The 21,402-nt window shown below is 43.3% G+C and overlaps 1 protein-coding gene across 1 annotated transcript in view; it reads left to right on the top strand.

Moving 5' to 3' along the window:
• The window catches only part of RREB1 (ras responsive element binding protein 1), a gene marked incomplete in the record, with an annotated part of 464,399 nt that overhangs the window by 212,155 nt on the left and 230,842 nt on the right, over positions 1-21,402 (top strand). Inside the window, 1 exon segment of the mRNA XM_044064859.1 lies at positions 6,647-6,791. Within this exon segment, the coding sequence (XP_043920794.1) occupies positions 6,647-6,791 (145 nt within the window).

Below are 21,402 nucleotides of genomic sequence, written 5' to 3'. Positions count from 1 at the left end.
TTACCCTCATCCACGGCTTTGGTGTCTGCCTCAAAGAAGTCTATCAGGTTCAGGAGGCATGATCTGCCTTTCACAAACCCGAACTGGGTGGGATCCAGAGTTTGGAGGTTACCAATGTCTTTGTTTGAGTTCCATGATGATATGCTCCATGGCCTTGCAGACCAGGCTTGTCAGGCTAATAGGTCGATAGTTCTCGGGATCAGTGGTGGCTCCCCCTTTGTGGAGTGGGATAACTGTTGCTGTGCGCCATTCAGTGGGCACAAAGCCTGATGCGAGGCTATTATTGAACATGGTGCTTAAGTGGGGAACCAGTTTGTTCTGAAGTTCATCTAAAATGCAGCCTGGGATGTTGTCCGGTCCCATGCTATCAGGTACTGTGTTCTTTTAGGGTGAAAAAAATCACTTGCCAAGAATGGAAGTGACCCTGTTCTCCTGCATATCCCCCAAACAAAGATGTCCTGCTACACTTTCTTACAGGAAGAGAGTCCTTTAAGTAAGGGTACAGTTTGCATCTTCCAGCAGCCTCCAAAGGAACTTTATGGATGATGAATGTTAAGTAAAATAGTTTTTTGAATAACCTTAAAGAATCAGTCCTGTTTCTGCAGTCCATTGTTACCTGTGTACATACGTATCACCATTACTCTTGGGAACTTAATATGGAAGTTATGATCCATACAGCAACCTGCTTTCCCTACTGGGATTTTGAAAGCTGCCTTCTATCAAACATTCATAGTGAAGTAATAGGTCAAGGTTTAATGGACATTTCAGACGTAATATGAAAATTGGAACCTTTGCCTCCAACCTGTATAGTAGTATAGCTGAGGAACTCCCTAACTCCATACATACAGTAGCTATCCTTAGTATTGTACCAGTCAGAATTGTGTGCCAAAAACAATTAGTCTTTTGTAATGCTTGTGTTTTTAAGCTGAAAATGTGCTTGACTAAGGCTTGTGTGTGTTCAGCTGGAAGGAAGTTAATGAAGTTGTTCAGCTGACCTGTTGATAGTAGCATGCAGTACATATGCCAGGGTGATCTGCTTTGATGTAGGCATTTTGCATTTGCCCTTTGGACCTTAAGCTCTGGGCATCTACTCCCATACCTTCCTGCTGAAGAAAGGTTATCTGGCAAAGCTGCATCACTCCTATGTTCCCCATGCAAACTCTAGCTGGTATCACATCCCCTATTTCATTTTGGTTCACCTGGATAGTAGTCAGGTTTTTATTTCTGACTTGCTGAGGAGCTTTTGAATATGTGCGAGCTCATGTGTGTGTGTGTGTGTGTGTGTGTGTGTGTGTGTGTGTGTGTGTGTGTGTGCATGTATAATATGGATTTCTATAGTAAGAGTAAGAGATAGTTTGATTGCCTTATCTGGAGGAAAACATTACAAACAATCCAGATTTTTGTTGCCATAGCTTGCAGTTTGGCTGTTACTAGTGTTGGTTGTCATTTTTCCCAGAATGTGAACATATTAGGCTTGTAATGACTTGTGCACTGTAGTCTAACTCTGATCCTTGAGATGCATAGGTTTTGTAGATAATTTATTTTATTTAATTTGCCGTTTGTTTACCGGGATAGTCCCAACTTGGCACAGGCCCATTTTCGGAGGAGGCCCAGGGGGAAAGCCCCAAAAGATACAATTTACAAAAGTGAGTTGTAAACGTAATCAGTGGTAGTATAAACAGAAGTAAACAAATTATACACAATACATATACAAAGTTATACATAAAAAGTAAAATAAACATATATAATGGAGCATAAGTAGAACATAAAATAGTAGGAATAAGCAATTGCTTCATGTGTAAAACAATAACTAATCATGAATAATGAGATAGAGTGAGAGTGAAAAACCTGGACAGAGTTTGCAGAAAGAGAAAGTAAGTTAAAAAAGTTGTGGTGAGATAAGTTAAATATACATCAAGTAGAAAGAAAAAAGATCTGCAGAGAAAGATAAGCAAAGTATTTATGAGAAAAACTAATACACCTGAAAAACAGCCAAAAGTTTAAACGAGGAAAATGATAGTCAGCCTGGAGTTAAACCGGAATGGCACCAAGAATTAGATAAATGGGACTTCAGAAGTATTTTAAACAGTAATGGATCAGTAAGATGTGCTGGGAGTTAAGTTCCAAATCAAGGAGATTTGATTAGAGTAGAGAGCATCTCCATGGTGATTATTAGCTTTTGTGACTTGTAATGGGAGTTTGTCAGAAGATCTCAGTCTTCTGTTAGATTGTGGCTGAAATAAGTTACTGAGTGCTGGACACTTGTCAGGCTGATGTATTATGCCATGGGCCATTATAAGTTGGGTGAAAGCTGGGTAACTCAAACCAATTTAGTTGACGTAAGACAGTGCAGTGATAGGATCTATATGATGACTTGATAGCAAATCTTGTAAACTTATTGTAGCAAGCATCTAATTTTGTTAGCTCTATTTTCTTCAGGCTGGTAAGAATAAGAGAGGCATAAAGAAGAGTAGAGACTAGATGAGTTCTTGCAGTAGATTGTCTTGTGGAGTCTGTAAGGAAAGGTTTAATTCTATAAAGTAATTGTAGTTTAATATGGACTTTATGATAAGAAACAAGTGTGTATCAAATCTCATGTTATCGATTGTAACCCCAAGTAGCTTTGTGCAGTACAGGTTCAGTCTTGGAATTTTTAGAAGAATATATCATAAAAGGGGAATGCAGGTCTGAGGTTTTGTTACTATTAAAAATAAGTTTAGTTTTTGTTGGGAATGAGAATTAACTGAGAGTCAGAGAGCCATTATTCACCTGCTGTGAAGGAAAGCTGTTATTTCTAGGAGTTTAGAGAGTGAGGGGGCAGAACAAATGAGTGGAATCATCTGCATACTATAGGATTGTAGCTAGGTTGGTAGCAGTTTGAAGCTTGTTGATGAAGATGTTAAATAGGAGTGGCCCAAGATAGACCCTTGTGGAACAACAGTTGAGAACAAGTAGCAGAGAGGACAAATCACGTTGCCATTTTATAGCCTGCTGGTATGCCAGGTAGATAATTGTAGAACCATGTGAGGGCTGCGTGGCTTAAATTAAGGCATAAGAGACAGTACTGAATGCTTTGGAAATGTCCAGGAATGTGGAGGACACAAGATAACCATTATTTCTATATTGGTTGATGTTTGTAACTGTAGTGGTACTGTGGTAGGGTTGGAAGCCATGTTGGGAATTAGACAGAAGGTGGATGTTTGATAGTAAATAGGGAACTGGGAATGGATGCATAATTGGAAAGCAGATGGTGGAAGACTTTCCTAATGAAGGCCTAGTCAGGACTCTCATTTTATGTTTTATTATGTAGCAGTAATGTGAATCAGTATTGTCCATTTAGCCATCTTCTGCATCAGATTGTCCAGTTAATTGACTGCGCAGCCTAACATGCCTGAAGTTTCAGGAGGCTTTTTCTTGTCAATAGAAAGCTGAATGTCTTTTTTCTGAAGATAAGTTTGCCAAGATCAAACATACTGCAAGGACACATCTTGAAGGAGAGAGTCCTGTTTTTTCACAGGCTGTCTTTTATCAGTTTTGAAGAGGTCCTGGCTGCTTCTTCATCTTTGCATTCAGCCTAGTGTGGGCTACATCTAGGATCTGTCAATTTAGCTAAATTTTGCCTCAAATCTCAAGACCCATTTCTTTGTCAAGCTGTTCAGACTTTGAGGATGGGAATGTTCTCTCCCTATTCTACATAAGCTGTCATTTGATCACTGCATCTTGAAAAATTGCTGTCTATTTTTCAGCCTTCACTTTACAGCCAAGCTTTTGATTGTGGAAGAAGTTGTGTACTCATGGTCGTGTTTATCATCTCATGGATGCCTAGGTCCTTGTTATTCTTGTTGAAGATTTATGCACAACACTGATGATGAACTTGGCTTACATAATGAATGATCTTCCCATGGCAAGGGATCCATGATTATAGTTTGTACACCCTGGTCCTCTGATATCTGCAGTTTTTGATGATGTAACTCATGTACCAGTTGTGCACCTTTGGCCCCAGTGTAGTTTAACACCCTCCATTCACAGCAAGTTTTCTTCTTGCCTCTTCTCTCACATTTAGGATTTATGCTGTAAACAGAAAAGTCTTTAAAACTGTGAGTAAACACTCATGATACCACAAGGCTCTGTTACTTTTCACTGTATGCATCATTCCAGGTAGCACATTGTTTTGCTGGTGACAGGAGTGTGTCAAAGCTTGCTACCTTGGATACTATCCTTCGAGTGACCGACAGTTATGTAAATCTCAATCCTGCAAAGACAGAAGAGGATGCAGATGCAAGCCAATACTCACTCATCACAGATAGGTATCCTCTCATTCTTTTACCTCTTAGGGATTTGCAGTGGATGCTTATTGTGGCTAGGTTGAGTACCAAGATCTTTGTTTTGACTGTTGTGTACTACACTGTGGGACCTACTGTTTTGAAGGAATTCTAGTTCCTTTGGAAGACCTCAGATTTTCATTTCAGGGGCTACTGATTGGTTGGATGTTACTAGAACACACCCTGGAACCTCAGGTAGGCAGTTCTTTGCCTGTTTGATTCTTGCCCTATAGAGAACATTCATTTGGTTGGTGGCACAGCACACAGAATTCTGTCTGAAGGTCCCTAAAGTACCATCTTTGTAGGAGGATTGTCTTAATCCACAAATTGACTCTAATTGTAATTGTGTTTTAAATATTTATTTCCTTCAGACCATGCTCTAGGCTAAGTCACGTGTGTCATGCCAAGGTTTACCTGCTAGAATTCTAAAAAAAGTAGGTAACTAAATTGTCTAGTGGCTGAGGAACAAACTGGCAGGTGCAGCAACAGACTGTGGTTATGTAGTCAGTTGTCCTGTGAGTGTGGGCTCTTCAAGAAAAGAAGTTGAATTCTTATAAAAGCCAACTGCAGAACCTGTTAAGCTATGTCTGTTTTGTAGGTCAGCTGATGCGGTAAAAATGTGCACATTATGTACTGTGACTTACACCCTTGGAATACATTTGCATCTATGAAATGCTATGCTTGTAATTCGGTGCTCAACTGTGTAACATCACTGAATTCCTAGATTTAGAGCTCAGGAAAATGTTTTCCCATTGTGTAAATGAAAATCACTTCAGGGTGAAAAATGTTGTATACATCTTAATGTTTTGGTTCAAGGTTATTAAAGAAGTTTTTCATCTAGATGAGCATAATATACATCTGTCTTGCTTTGTAGCATAATGCAATGGTTGTCTGTTTTTTAATGTTTTGAAATGTTATTCTTTATGAACCATGGAAGGCTCTGTAGATTCTCCTTAGCAGGTCCTTAGCAATATAGTGATCTGATCTCTTTAATTTCCTTATTGAACCCTATCACACTGTTTAAGCACCTTTATCATAGGAAGCAAGCCCTTTATAAGTAATGTTGTTCCTTAGATCACTGTTGTACTGTTCAGTACTTATAGTTATCCTGCCAAGGGTAACAGCTTAACAAATCCAAAGACTTCCTTGGTGCACTGTACGTCTGGCGTATGACCTCAGTCCACAGGCATAGTACATAAATAGATGTATGGGTGTGAGATTCCCAGGCTGTCTTGCCAGTCTGAATGCAGAAGCTTTGCTAATGTCAGTCTGAGTACTATGTTGTTGTTGTGCCACTCCCACTTCCAAACAGGCAGATTCTGATGTTTCGATAGCCTCTTTCCCCTATGGCCATGCTGAAGTCACCGTATCTCAGATGTATGTGTATCTGGCACGTAGGTGGCACATGTATGCACCGTCTGTGATTAGTTCTTACAATCTGTTAATGTGATTATCAGTGCAGTATCACAGTCTGACACTGGTCGAGAGCTATGAGTAAAAACTGCTGCAGATAAGTACCCCATTGAGGAACCTTTTTCTATGCATCTTCTTGCAAATTTGTATTGTGGTTTTCCTTTTCAGGTTTGTGCTGTAATGGATGTCAGGGGAACAAATGCCGTACATGGAGGTAAAGGGTTTGACTGTCCCAAGAGAAAGCTTGCAGGTGCAACTACAAGTATCAGATTTCACAAGAAGATTGTCTCAACCAGTGTGTGTACTGGCTAGATGTATGTCACATTTGCCACTGTTTTCAGCTGAAGACAGTTAAGTGAGGACAGGAGTCTATGTTTAGGCACATCTGTCCTTAAGGGTCTAGTGGCCTACCATGTCTTCCGTGTCACAGCTGCAAGGCAGCATGAACACCCCTTCAGGAAAGGGGGAAAAATAACAGGAGGAACAAGTCCCAAAAGAGAAGTCAAAGGAGTGCCTTGAACTAGATACATTACTAGAGTCTTCTAAATCCAAGGACATCAGCTGTATGTAAGTCATGGGAAAAATAATTTTAATAATTGTCATAGATATGAGTATAATATGAATGATACTCTGCACTTTAATGGTAAGCTACTTTATTAATAAAGGTTATCTGTTCCATTTTAAATGTCCCATTTTTCCTTTGTTGAACTTGAGAGCTATGTGAAGCTGGACTACTGTAACAAGACAGGTGTTCTTGATCCTTTAGATCTGTAATTAGAACCAAACTGCATCCCATTCAGTTCAGACTGTGACAGTTAAATGCTAAGAAAAATAGAAATTGATAGCTGTGATTGATATTTCAAATTGGCAAACCACATAAAATGTTCTGTATTGTTTTGTCTTTTCATCAGGCACATGAAAATTCATGAGAAGGATCCAAGTAATATAGTTAACCCAAATCCACCATCTCCTCTAAAACGTAAACGACTACCATTTAAAAGGAAATTCAGTCAGGATGAGGAGCTTGAGAAAGAGGAGCAACCACCCGCCAAAAAGGTAGCTAGTCAGATGGATGTTAAGTCACACTGTGTCAGCAGTGTAATTTAAAGGAGTGATGCATGTTAGTTTTACTTTTTGGCTTTAGCGGAAGAACTCAGTGGCCGTTCTAACACTGTGGCAGGTTTTGACAAGTTCACTTGTAGGGTTGTTAATTGCAGCAGTGCAACAGGATAGTGAATGTATGACTTTGCAGACCTTGATTGATTAATGCCTTGACCTTGAAGTAGCCATTTAAGTTACAACTACTTGATTGTGGACCAGCCATTCAGAATTTACCATGCCACAGGGGCTGATGTTCTTCGTGTTTCACTGTTGCAGTCATTACACTTGGGTTATCCTGCTGGCAGGCTACCCTCAGTCGGCCTGAATTCCAAAGTCTAAGTCCGGCGTCAGTGCGCCAGGGGTATAAAAAATGCAGCCGACGCCATTTTCTTCAGTCTTTCTTGCCACGTGGTGCCCGAAGCATAAGCAGTTCACAAGTGCCGGTCAGCCAACTCCTGAGATTTTCGTGTTCGAATTTCAGATCCGAAGTCTTCATTAAAAGCTAAGTACCCCGTTGGGGAAACTTTTTTCTTGCTCCAGACCGATGTCAGAAAAAGTTAATAATTGTATTACTTGTGGGAAGCAAGTACCTCATAAGGACTTTCATTCTTACTGTATTCCTTGCCTAGGCCCTGACCACGACATTGCTAGTTGTCGGTTTTGTGCTAATTTTAACGAACGCACTATTAAGCGTCGGTACTATTTTGCATTACACTATTTTGGCAGAAGATTTAATTATACGATGTCGTCGGATAGCCATCCGACTACCAGAATTCACAAGAAATGCAAAGAAAAGGACAAGCATCCGAGGTCCAAAACCGACGACGAGGCGTCTTCTAAACCGTTTGCCGGTTCTCAGTGAGGCACCTTCGCAGCCCCTGACGCCCGCTACTTTAGATCCGCAGGCTGCTACCGACTCCCACGTGGAGTCGACTAGGCCGCTGGAAGCTCAAGGTATTGGACCTTCGGAGACTATCCCCTCAGATGGGTCCGGAGCCGCTGAGCAGGCATCAGCTTCTGAGGGTGTTTTCAGACCTACTCAATTATACATTAAAACGATTTCAGCTTCAAAGGCAAAGACTAAAGCACCATTAAAGACAAAGAAACCAGTACAACAGCCTCATGGATAGGCCTCCATGCCCAAAAAACATATGCTCAAAATGGCTGAAGACTTAATTACTTTGATCAGGGGTTCCCATCCCCCTCCTGATAAAAGGCCTAGGCAAGAGACAGAATATGAATCTTCAGATCAGGTTTCCATTTCATCTGATTCCTCTTCTGATCAGGAATACTCTCTTCCTCCCTATGAGGATTCTGATGCTGAAGAATCTATTGCTTCAGCCTCTCCTCCTGAGGATTACTCTTTTGGGGAAACCTTGCATACCATGAGGGAGCATTTCCACTGGGTGAGCCAAAATTTTTCAGACTCTAAGAAAAGGCACAGAGACTTCCTTTTACTACCACAACACAGTCCCCTAGCTATTCCACCTGTGTTAGACATTGTTTATGATGTATTTTCAGAGTCCAGTCTGACCCGTGACTACTTACCTCCAGCTCCTGTTAAGCCGGACAGGTACTACAGGGTTCCTGAATCTCATAAATTCCTTTTCAAAAACCCTGCTGCTGACCCAGAAACTATCTCTCAACGTCCCAAAGGGGTCAAGGCTTCCGCTGCAAAACACCCTACCCCCTCTGACAGGGATTCTAGGGCATTGGACAGATGAGGAAAAAATATTTACACTTCTGCTACCTTGGCTATAAGGGCTTTAAATTGTCAGTTTCATATGCTCAAATATCAGCAATATATTATGTCACTGCGTAAACAGAAAATGTTGATAAATTCTGAATGTGCAGAAAACAAAGAAATGCAGGATTTATTGCATGCAGCTGAACAAGTTGGAAAGCATACTTTGCAATGTGGTTTTGATTCTTTGGAGGCCTCCTGCAGAGCTGCCGCTGTTATGGGTTCTGTCATCAGGAGGCATGCTTGGTTAAAGGAACAAAATCTGCCTGATCATGTCGAAACAAAATTATTAGATGCCCCATTACAGCATGATACCTTGTTTGGTGTTAAAGCAGAAGAGGTGTTAAAGAAAATGGAGGACAAAGCTAAATCTATGCAGATGGTTAAGGATTTCTTACAGGTTCAGCCTCCAAGATTTAGCAGACACTGGCCTACAAAGTATTGGTCCTTTCCAGTGTCGGACAGACCACAAAGGGGCAGATACAGGCGCCCAAGAGGCAGATCCCAACCCCAAGGTTCATACAGGTCTAAACAATGGGGTGCTTGTACCTCCAAAAGTGGAGAAGACAAATCACAGCCATGCAGGAAACAGTCCCAATGACTTCCCCCTGCCTACACCAAGCACTTATCTTTTGGCAGCACCTTTAGGGGGAAAACTAGCACTTTTTTCTCAAAATTGGCACATAATAACCCAGGACAAATGGGTCCTAGACAGTGTCACAAGGCTACAAGTTTCACTTCCATACCCTGCCAAGGACATAGGTTGGCCAAACCTGCCAAAACATCAATGGGCAGAGGCACAAAAGCAAGTCTCATCCCTCATGGATATGAAGGCCATTCAACAAGTACCAGAGCAAGAGCAGGGACACGGATTTTATTCAAGACTGCTCTTGGTACCAAGAAAGGACAAGACCTGGAGACCAATGCTGGACCTATCTATTCCAAACACATTTCTGGATATACCAAAATTCAAAATGTTGACTCTACATCAACTTCTGCCCATGCTGGGCAAGAAGGCTTGGCTTGTAACTTTAGACCTAAAAGAGGCATACCTGCATGTCCCAATCAGACAAAGCTGGCTCAATGCACTACCAATTCTCTGCACTGCCCTTTGGCTTCTCTACTGCTTCCAGGGTCTTCACAAAGTGCCTGGCACCAGTAATTGCATTCTGCAGACAAAGAGGAATACAAATATATCCTTACTTGGACGACTGCCTCATTCAAGCAGAGAACAAGGACATTCTACTACAGCATCTGGCATTTGTAAAGAGATTTCTAACAGGCCTAGGGTACACAGTCAACAAAAAGAAATCAAAACTAGTACCCTCTCAAGAGATAATATTCCTGGGTGCAAGCTTAAATACAACTGCCCAGATGGCTTATCTCACGCCAGACAAACAAAGGCAACTGACTACCTATTTCAACCTGTTGGTAACAAAGGCCCAGTTATCTGCAAGAAAAATTCTGCAGGCTTTGGGTTTCATAGCATCCTGCATTCTACTAATTCCATATGCGAGACTGCATATGAGGAAACTTCAATGGTAACTGAAAAGTGTTTGGACTCAGCATTGCCACAGCCTGAAAACAATAATTACCCTCATTCCCTGCCTGCAACAGGAGTTTCGATGGTAGGCGAAGGCTTGTCACCAGAACAAGGGACAGCCATTCACTTTGCCCCCAGCCAGGCAGACATTAACAACGGATGCATCAGCTTATGCCTGGGGGGGCCCTCATGGCAGGAAGATGTATTCAAGGCACATGGTCCATAAATCAAATGCATCTACATATCAATCAAAAAGAGATGCTAGCTGTTCAGAATGCCCTGACAGCCTTCAAGGATCTACGTCATCTGGGACAACTACTGATAGGCAGACAACAACACAGTCATGTGGTATATAAACAAGCAGGGAGGCACTCATTCTTACCCCTTTTATAGACTAGCCATGACTTTGTGGGACACAGCATTGACTTACCAAGTACATCTGCAGGCACAATTCCTGCCAAGAAAGATAAATAATCTGGCAGACGAACTAAGCAGAAACCTCATGGATCCCCACGAGAGGAAATTGGATCCACAAGTCTTCAGCATGATGATAAGGAAATGGGGATGCCCGGATATAGATCTATTTGCTACTCCTCACAGCTACCAACTAAAAAGATTCTGCACAAGGACTTATCACAGACAAGCATGGAAAGTGGACGCCCTACCTCTCAGCTGGAAAAACTCAGCAATGTATGCCTGTCCTCCACTGCCTCTCCTCCCCAAGGTACTCCTAAAGGTCAGACAAGAGAAGCCAAAGATGACACTGATTGCCCCAGACTGGCCCCGCCAGTACTGGTACCCAATCCTAAGGAACTTGTCTCACTGCCCGGCTTGGACATTGCCTCAGATACTTAATCTACTATCCCAACAAAACAATCAGATCCTGAACAGCCAACTAAAGACCTTAAATCTGGCAGCATGGCGGATAATGTAGTCATACAAAACGCGTCTCTCACTAAAGCTGTAATGGATGTCATTTGGGAGGCCAGAAGGCCTAGTACCAGAAAATCTTACGCTGGAAAATGGAAGAGCTTGGAACCAGGCACAAGGAATTGACACAGCTGTTCCAAATATCCCTTAGATTTTGCAATACTTAACTGAGATGCTGGACAAAGGCCTATCCTTTTCATCAATTAAAATTCATGCCTCTGCCATTTCGGCTCATTACAATACAGAGCCACCACTCTTTTCTCATCCCTTGTTAAGGCAGTACCTCAGAGGAGCCAAAAACTTAAGTCCTCCAAGGAGATCACCAATACCTGCATGGGATCTCAGTTATGTCTTGGAAAAACTCACCCTGCCTCCATTTGAACCAGCCGCTACAGCTGATATAAAGATTTATCTTGGAAAACAGCTCTGCTTCTAGCAATAAACCTCTGCAGGACGAGTCTCAGCTACAGGTACTCATAGCTGTGGAACCTTTTATCATTTTTTATCCAGACAGGGTTTCTTTGAGGACAAACCCGACATTTATGCCTAAGGTAGTGTCCAGTGTGGCCCTTAACCAAACTATTCATCTGCCTACTTTTTATCCAAACCCACAGAATAAGGGGGAGAGAATTCTGCATTCTTTGGACATACACAGACAGCTACGCTTCTACTTGAACAGAACCATAGCTTTCAGAAAGACAGAGCAACTACTAGTGGCATATGCTGCAGGAACACAAGGAAAGGCTATGTCAAAGCAGACTATTTCATAGTGGATAGGCCACTGCATTTTGTTTCTGCTATTCACAACATGGCAAGCCAGTGCCTAAGGGCATTAGGCCGCATTCAACCAGAGCAGCAGCCACTTCAGCAGCCTTCCTCAGGGGAGTACCAACCAAAGACATTTTAGAGGCTGCTACCTGGAGTTCAGTGCACACCTTTACAAAGCACTATCATTTACCACTGTACTCTAAATCCAGGGCAGGCTTTGCCACTGCAGTTCTGCAGGGCCTCATAGCCGCTCCTAATACTATTTAGCTCTAGCCTCCCAACCATAGCTGTGGGCTTCAACCCAAGTGTAATGACTGCAACAGTGAAACACTAAGAACATAGTACAGTTGTGTACACTTACCATAAATGTAGATGTTCGAGTGTATTCACTGTTGCAGTCCAGGTTACCCACCCACCATCCCCCATATCTTTGCTACAACTTATCTGCACTTCTCTAATCTATACAACCTATGTGGTGTATTTGCTTGTAGATGAAGGTATAATATATTTTGGTGCATGCATGTTTTATTGGCATATTTTTAGTCTACCCTTTTGGGGGCAACTGACATCTGGGGCAAGAAAAACTGAAGAAAACGGCGTCAGCTGCATCTTTTATACCCCTGGCGCACTGACGTCAGGGAAGAGGCGACAGCAACCAACGCCAGACCTAGACTTTGGAATTCAGGCTGACTGAGGGTAGCCTGCCAGCAGGATAACCCAAGTGTAATGACTGCAACAGTGAATACACTCAAAACATCTACATTTATGGTTAGTGTATACAACTGTACCTTCCGAGAGGTAGGGGACAAATTTGTACAGCTTAAAATGAGCCTTTTCAAGGTCATAGTTTGATCGTGATGCTGTACATCTATGCCAAGTATCAGGTTTAAGAATGGTATTGCTAAAACTGTTCCCAGAACTATTGGGATAGATAGAGCTTTTTTATTTATTTATTTATTTTAACATTGTGGTGGGAAAATAAATCAAACCTTGGGTGCAGTACTCCTTTAAGCATTTGTAGTGGTAGGTATTTATCTGGTCTTTGTTGAAATCCCTTAAGTTTGATATGCTGGAAGTCATACATTTAAGGAAAAAAGACACCGTGCCCTTAAAGGGCAGCTCATTCACACTCCATTAGCCTCAGGCAGTTGCCATCCACATGACAGATTCTTAACCACCCAGCTTTTATCCAGTATTACTGTGTTTACTTTCATTTTGTGTTGGCTTGAGATGGAGAGACTGTCCTCCTTGGTTTTCATGAAGGCAAAGGTTGTGTATGGGTTTCATTTCCTAATTAACTTTGCAGAGTATGTTTTACCAGAATTTTGTGGGGAAGGTAGATTTTTTTCTGTATTCCATTATTCTTAAGTTGGAATTAAGATTCATCATGTTTGTAGATAGAGGAGAGGAGATTCCTGTCCCTGTCTACATACTGCTTTGTAGTTTTAGCCAGGTATTTGAATAGCGTGGAGGGATTTAACACAATAAGTTGACTAGGAAGGAAGTAGACCTATCAGGAAGGCCATGGAAGAAGGGCATATCTGTTTTTACTGATGTTCTTTGTGTTTCACAGTTAGTCATCACATTTGGGTTATCCCTGTCAGGGTAGCCCTCAGTCGGCCCGAATACCAGAGGCTTAGTATTTCTCTGTCGGTTGCCATCACTCCAGGACTTAACTGTAGGTCATCGGTGTTATAAATTAAGGCAGCCGATGCCATTACATCAGTCTTTCTTGCCGAGGAGCCCGAAGCAGAAGCAGTTCGCACGAGTGCTGGTCGGCCGCTACCTGAGTTTTTCATTTCAGAATTAAGTTGAAGTCTTCTAAAGCTGAATACTCCATTGGGGGGATCCTTTTTTCTTGCTCTAACCGATGTCAGAAAAAGTTAACAATTGTCTCACGTGTAGAAAGCAAATATCACACCGAGATTTTCATTCTTACTGCATCACTTGCTTAGGCCCAGACCATGACGTCCCCCGCTGTTGCGTTTGTGCCTTGTTCAACACCAGAACTATATATCGTCTGGCCCTTGTTGTAGCTAGATATTTTCCCTCTCATTCCTCGGACTCTGATATGGTTTCAGTAAGCCATCCGACAGCAGATCTTCCGAAAAAACGTAAAGATAAAGACAGAGACAGACCACACAGGTTCCAAACTGCTGACGATGCTTCCGTTAAGCTAGTTGTCAGTTCTCCGGTCCTCAGTGAGGTACTTTTGCAGCCCCTGATGCCCGCTTATGTGGATTTGCAGGCCGCTACGGAGACCCTTTCGGAGTCCGGTATGCAGCAAGACTCTTCATCAACTAAGGATCCTGTGGCTGTCTCTACCTTGGATGGGTCCGGAGCCTCTGAGCAGGCACCGGCTTCTGAGGAAGTACTTTGCACTACCGATTCTCGACACAGACCGACGACTTCTTTCGCATCTACCATTCTTTCAAAAACTACAGAGTTTCTAAAGCCCAGGGTATGAACCGCACCCAAGAAACCGACCCAATCACAGGCACCTGCTTCTTTGCCTCAGTCTCAGATGCTTAAAATGGCAGAAGACCTTATAATGCTTTTCAGGGGAAGCCAAGGCTACCCCTTCCAAAAGAAAAAGAGATTTGTCCCCAGTAGTTTTATCTGAACAGGAGTCCAAAGACTCTGATGCATCTGAATATGAAGATATGCAACCCCTCTCAGCTTATGAGGATTCTGATGCAGAGGAATCACCCCTTCAGCCTCTCCACCCAAGGACTTTTCCTTTGAGGAAACCCTACATATACCTTAAGGGAACATTTCCAGTGGGAATGTCAGGACTACCCTCAGTCAAAAAAGAGACTCTGGGAATTCTTAGATCTTCCACAGCACAGACCTCTGGCCATTCATCCTGTCCTGGATGTTGTGGATGATGTTTTTATGGAATTCAGTTTGACTCCTGACACCCTCCCTCCTGCTCCCAGGAAAGCAAGCAGGTACTATAGAGTCCCTGACTCTCAAATTACATTTCAAAAATCCTACTGTTGACCCCCTAGGTTATCTCTCAAGGACCTAAATGAATTAAAGCAACTTCTGCTAAGAATCCCACCCCCTCAGATAGGGATTCACGAGCATTAGACAGATGGGGTAAAAAAATATACACCTCTGCTACTTTTGCTATTAGAGCACTAAATTGTCAGTTCCATATGCTGAAATGTCAGCAACATACCATGGAACTACTCAAACAAAAAAAAATATCTTCTTTTCCTGCTTGTGCAGAAAATGAAGAGTTACAAGAGTTAATGCATCCTGCAAGTCTCGTAACTTAGCACACCTTACAATGTGGTTTTGATGCGCTAGAAGCATCTTGTAGGTCAGCAGTCACTGGTTCTGTCCTTAGAAGGCATGCTTGGCTAAAGGAACAGCCCTTGCCAGACCATATCAAATCCAAATTATTGGACGCACCACTGCACAAAGACAACTTATTTGGCACCAAGGCAGGGGAGGTCTTAAAAAAGATGGAAGAAAAAGCTAAATCTATGCAGGCAGTTAAAGACTTCTTGCAGGCCCAGCCATCAAGGTTCAGTAGGCATTGCCCCTCCAACCACTGGTCATTTCCTGCCCAATCCAGGTCAGCTCAGCCCAGACCCTGAGGAAGCAGGCCTCCCAGACAGCAGCCCCAGGGAATGCAGAGATCTAAGCAATGGGGTTCCCCCTCTTAAAACCAGGGAGTTCTAAGCCACCCCCTCATGGTAAGAACTCACAATGACTTTACACTTCCACCTCTCCCTCTGCCCACCTGCTCTTGCCCCTAGGAGGAAAACTCCTTCCACGCAAGCACCTGGGCCACCATTACCAACGACCGCTGGGTCCTCAACATAGTGTCCCAGGGATACAAAGTTTATTTCCACACTCTACCAACCCCAAAAGGGTTCCCAGATCTACCCCCAAACCAGTGGGCAGAGGCCAAAAAGCAAGTTCTTTCCCTGCTCTCAGTGAGGGCATAGAGCATGTTCCTGCAGACCAGGTAGGCCAAGGCTTCGACTCCAGACTCTTCCCGGTACCCAGAAAAGAGGGCACCTGGCACCCCATCCTCGATCTGTCCGTTCTAAACAATTTCCAGGTGATACCAAAATTCAAAATGCTCACCCTCCAGTAGCTTTTAACTATGCTCTCCAAGGATGCTTGGTTAGCCACCCTAGACCTAAAAGAGGCCTACCTACACATCCCAATCTGGGAATCTTGCAGGAAATATCTCCGTTTCAGGGCAGGATCACTGCGCTTTTAGTTTTCTGCACTTTCCTTTGGCTTATCCTGGCTCCCGCCATTGCTTTTTGCAGACAAAGAAATATTCAAATTTACCCATACTTAGATGACTGCCTGATTCAGGCAGACAGTCAGGAAAAGCTGCTAAATCACTTGACCTTTGTAAAGGACCTACTGACCTCCCTGGGATATACTATCAGTGAAAAGAAATCCAAACTAGTAACCTCGCAAAAAAATGTATTCGTGGGAGTAAGCTTAGACATGGCATCCCAAATGGCATTCCTTACACCAGAAAAACAAACCTACCTGACAACCTACTTCTCTCAACTAGCCACCAGACCCCAGTTATCCACAAGGAAAATCCTGCAAGCTCTGGGGTTAATGGCTTCTTGCATTCTACTCATTCCATATGCCAGAGTGCATATAAGGAAACTACAATGGTACCTAAAAAGCCTTTGGTGTCAACACCCCCAAGATCTGGAAACACTTATACCAATGATACCTTGTTTAAGGAAAGATTTACTTTGGTGGGTAGCAGCTTGCAGCCACAACAAGGGACTACCCTTCTCACAACCCCACGCCACCTAGAGCCTCACCACAGACGCATCAGACTGTGTGTGGAGTGCACACCTGGACCTGTGCATTCAGGGCCAATGGAGCTCAAACCATATACATCTGCACATCAACCAAAAATAGATTGTTGGCTGTTCAGCAAGTTCTGACAGCCTTCAAAACCCTACTCTCCCAGGGGCCTCTACTGATCAAAAGTGATGTGGTATATCAACAAACAGGGAGGGACTCTTACCCTCTGTGTAGGCTCGCCATGACCCTTTGGCACACGGCCTCAGCCATGCAACTACACCTGTTAGCACAATTCCTGCCAGGCTCTCTAAACTCTCTGGCAGACAACTTAAGCAGAAATCTTCTGGACCCACATGAGTGGCAGCTAGACCAAAGAATCTTCACCCTTGTAACCCAGAAATGGTGGACCTCTTTGCTTTCCATTCCAACCATCGGCTCAGCAAATTCTCCACCAGGGTACCTCACAGCAAGGTCTGGAAAGTGGATGCTCTATCCTTCCAGTGGGTCAACCTCTCGGTCTTTGCATCCCCCCCACTGATCATTAGAAGGGTAATGGTCAAAATAAGGGAGGAAAAAATGAGGACAATCCTGATTGCCCCAGACTGGCCACACCAGCACTGGTACCCTCTGCTGCACAGCCTGTCACCACTGCCACCATGGCAACTCCCTCAGATCCCAACACTCCTGACCCAGAGGAATGGAGAATTCATGCATCCCCAATTGCAGACCCTCAATCTGGCAGCCTGACTTATTCTCTGACCACTGCACAAGCTGCTAATCTAAGCAAACAAGTTCTAGATGTTGTACGTGAGGCCAGACCCTCCAGCACTAGAAAGTCTTATGTGGACAAGTGGAAAAGGTTTTGCACCTCCATCCAGGCTAAGGGAGCCGGAACTGCACAGCCCTCCCTATGTCTCTTCCTGGATTACCTGGCTGACCTACTACACAGGGGTCTATCCTTCTGTTCCATTAAAAATTCATGCCTCTGCCATCTCTGCTTATTTCAGCACAGAGCCACCTCTTTTCTCCCACCCTCTCATCAAACAGTTCCTAAGAGTGGCTAACAACTTGAGGCCACCTAGAAGAGTACCTACCCCAGCTTGAGACCTTAACTTTGATTTGGAAAAGCTCACCCTTTCCCCCTTTGAACCAGCAACATCAGAAGAGTTAAAGTTCCTCTCTTGGAAGACAGCCTTGCTTCTGGCCATCACTTCAGCTAGAAGAGTATCCAAGCTACAAGCACTAATGGCTGCAGAGCTGTTCATCATTTTCCATGCTGACTGAGACTCCCTCTGTACTAACCCATCCTTCATGCCAAATGTGGTGTCCAGTGTGGCTCTCAACCAAATCCATTCATTTGCCCACCTTTTTCTCTAAACCACAAAACAAGGGGAAAGGATTCTGCACTCTATAGATGTGCACAGACAGCTCAGATTCTACCTAGACAGCACTAAATCATTTAGAAAGACTGATCAATTATTAGTCAGCTTTGCTACAGGCACAAAGGGCAAGGCCATATCCAAACAAACCATTTCCAAATAGATAGCACACTGCATCCATTTTTGCTACAAGCAGCATGGGAACCTCCCCCCAGGCGGTCAGGACACATTCTACCAGAGCAAACCTCCACCTCTGCACCTTTCCTCAGAGGGGTCCCCACCAGGGACATCTTGGAGGCTGCAATATGGATATCTGTTCATACTTTCACCAAGCATTACCACCTGCCTATCTTCTCCAAATCCAAGCAGGCTTTGCCACAGCAGTCTTGCAGGGCATCCTAGCCAGCCCCCAGTCTTCTTCACTGCCTCCACTTTTTTCTTCAGCGTTTGGAATCAACCCAAATGTGATGACTGCAACAGTGAAGCACGAAGAACATAGTACAGTTGTGTATACTTACCATAAATGTAGATGTTGGAGTGTATTCACTGTTGCAGTCCTGGTTTCCCTCCCTCCACCCCCCCTTATGTCTCTCTCAATTTCTCTCTCTCTATCCTTACAAGGATTTTTTGGTATTTACTTTCTACTGGTGGTGTTCTTCCACTATAACCTAGCTCCCTCTTGGGGGCTTCTGACACTTAGGGCAAGAAAAACTAATATAATGGTGTTGGCTGCCTTAATTTATAACACTGACGACCTGACTTCAGTCATGCAGCGACGGCAACCAACGCAGAAATACTAAGCCTCTGATAGGGATAACCCAAATGTGATAACTGCAACAGTGAATATACTCAAACACCTTCATTTATGGTAAGTGTACACATCTGTACTTTGTGGCTCCTTGGTGGAGCAGATGAACAACTTTTCTTTTGTAACGCAGCTTTGGCTAGACAGTTCAAGGACATGGTAGAAGCAAAGACCATATCTTTACTTTTCAGTAGTTTGTTTCAATGTGCATTTCCCTTTTACCTTTTGTAGTTTGGCATGTAGTAGAAAGTGTTCTGCCTTGACTCTTTCCAGTTTTGATTTTCGTTGTTGGGTTATCTTTATTTAGCCTTGTGTAACAACACAGAGTGGATTTAAACCATTTATGTTTATTTAGCCTTGTGTAACAACACAGAGTGGATTTAAACCATTAAACTGTCCATAGCATTGGACTTATCAAGTGGTTGTTTCAGGAAGAGGTATTTTTTCGCATACACCAAATGCTATCACATGTTCATCGTGTTTCACTGTTGTAGTCATTACATTTGGGTAATCTGTTGGCAGGTTGCCCTCAGATGGGCTGATTAACAAAGTCTTGGGTCCTGTGTCTGTTGTTGTCTCTTCTTCCATGACGTCAGGTCATCAGGGGTGTAAAACATGCAGCCGATGCCATTACATCAGTCTTTCTTGCCGTGCGGTGCCCAAAGCAGAAGCAGTTCGCAAGTGCCGGATGGCCGACTCCTGAAATTTTCATTTTCGAGTTTCAGATCCAAAGTCTTCAACTAAAAAGCTAAGTACCCCGTTGGGGAAGCTTTTTCTTGCTCCTTACCGATGTTAGTAAAAGTTAATAATTGTATTACTTGTGGGAAGCAAATACCTCATAAGGACTTTCATTTGTACTGTATTCCTTGCCTAGGCCCTGACCACAATGTACCTTGCTGTCAATTTTGTGCTTTATTTAATCAGCGCACTATCCATCGTCGGTACATTTTTTCTTCAAAATATTTCGGTTCTCGGATTAATTATCCAGAAATGATGTTGGTTAGCCATCCGACTACCGGAATACCAAAAAAACACAAAAAAAAAGACAGAGACAGGCCATTGAGGTCCAAATCTGCTGACGATGCTTCTCCTAAGCCAGTCGTCAGTTCGCCGGTACTCAGTGAGGTGCTTTCGCAGCCCCTGATGCTCGCTACTTCTGATTCACAGGCCTCTACTGAGACCCATTCGGAGTCTGGTATGCCGCAAGATACTTCATCACATATGGAACCTGTGGATGTCTCTACCTTGGATGGGTCCGTAGCCACTGAGCAGGCACTGGCTTCTGAGGGTGTATTCAGGTCTACAGACTTTTATATTAAACCGACTCCAACTTCAGTGTTAAGGCCTAAATCTTGATCTATGTCTAAAAAACTGACACCCAGGCCACATGTTCAGGCCCGTATGCCTAAAAAACAAATTATCAAAATGGCTGAAGATTTAGTTACTCTAATCAGGGATAGTCAACCCCCCCCCCCCCCCCCCAAGAGGCCTAGGATTGAATTTGACTATGAATCTTCTGAACAGGACTCTGTTTCTTCTGACTCTTCTAATGATCTGGATTTGTCCATACCTACTTATGAGGACTCTGATGCAGAGGATTCCATTCCCCTCTGCTTCTCCGCCTGAGCATTTCTCTTTTGGGGAAACTTTACATACCTTAAGGGAGCATTTCCACTGGGAAAGTCAGGATTTCTCTGAATCCAAAAAGAGGCTTAGAGATTCCCTCCTTCCTCAGCATAGGCCTTTGGCTATACCTCCTGTATTAGATATTGTTGATGATGTGTTTTCGGAATCCAGTATGGCTCCTGATTCCTTGCCTCCAGCCTATAGCAAACCAGACAGGTACTACAGGGTTCCTGAGTCCCACAAATTCCTTTTCAAGAATCCTGTTGCGGACCCTAAAACTATTTCTCAGGGGCCCAAGGGCATTAAGGCTTCTACTGCTAAAAATCCTACCCCTTCTGATAGGGACTCCAGGGCGCTGGATAGATGGGGTAAAAAGGTTTATACTTCTGCAACGTTAGCAATCAAGGCTTTAAACTGTCAATTTCATTTGCTAAAATATCAACAGCATATCATGGGACTGCTTAAACAGAAAATGATGTTAATTTCTGACTGTGTGGAGAATAAAGATTTGCAGGATTTATTGCATTCAGCTGAACAAGTTGGCAAACATACTTTGCAATGTGGTTTTGATTCTTTAGAGGCCTCTTGTGGGGCTGCTGTTAATGGGTCTGTGCTTAGAAGGCGTGCTTGGCTTAAGGAGCAATCCCTGCCTGATCATGTTAAAGCAAAACTTTTGGATGCTCCTTTACAGCAGGACCGCCTATTTGGCAATAATGCTGAAGTAGTTCTACAAAAGATGGAAGATAAAGCTAAATTTATGCAAACTGTGAAAGATTTCTTACAAGTGCAACCTCCTAGATTTAGTAGGCATTGGCCTACTAAGAACTGGTCCTTTCCAGCTCCTTCCAGAGCCACTACTGCCAAACCCAGACATTCCAAAAGCACCATGTTTCAGTCCCAAGGGACTTTCAGAACTAAGGAATGGGGTGCTTCCACTTCCAAATCTGGAAACAACAAGGCACCACCCT

The sequence above is a fragment of the Protopterus annectens genome, chromosome 3.part0 (genome assembly GCF_019279795.1).
Source record: "Protopterus annectens isolate FY-2018-M chromosome 3.part0, PAN1.0, whole genome shotgun sequence".
In the NCBI taxonomy this organism is placed as follows: domain Eukaryota; kingdom Metazoa; phylum Chordata; order Ceratodontiformes; family Protopteridae; genus Protopterus; species Protopterus annectens.
This window is presented reverse-complemented; position numbering and strand designations above follow the sequence as displayed.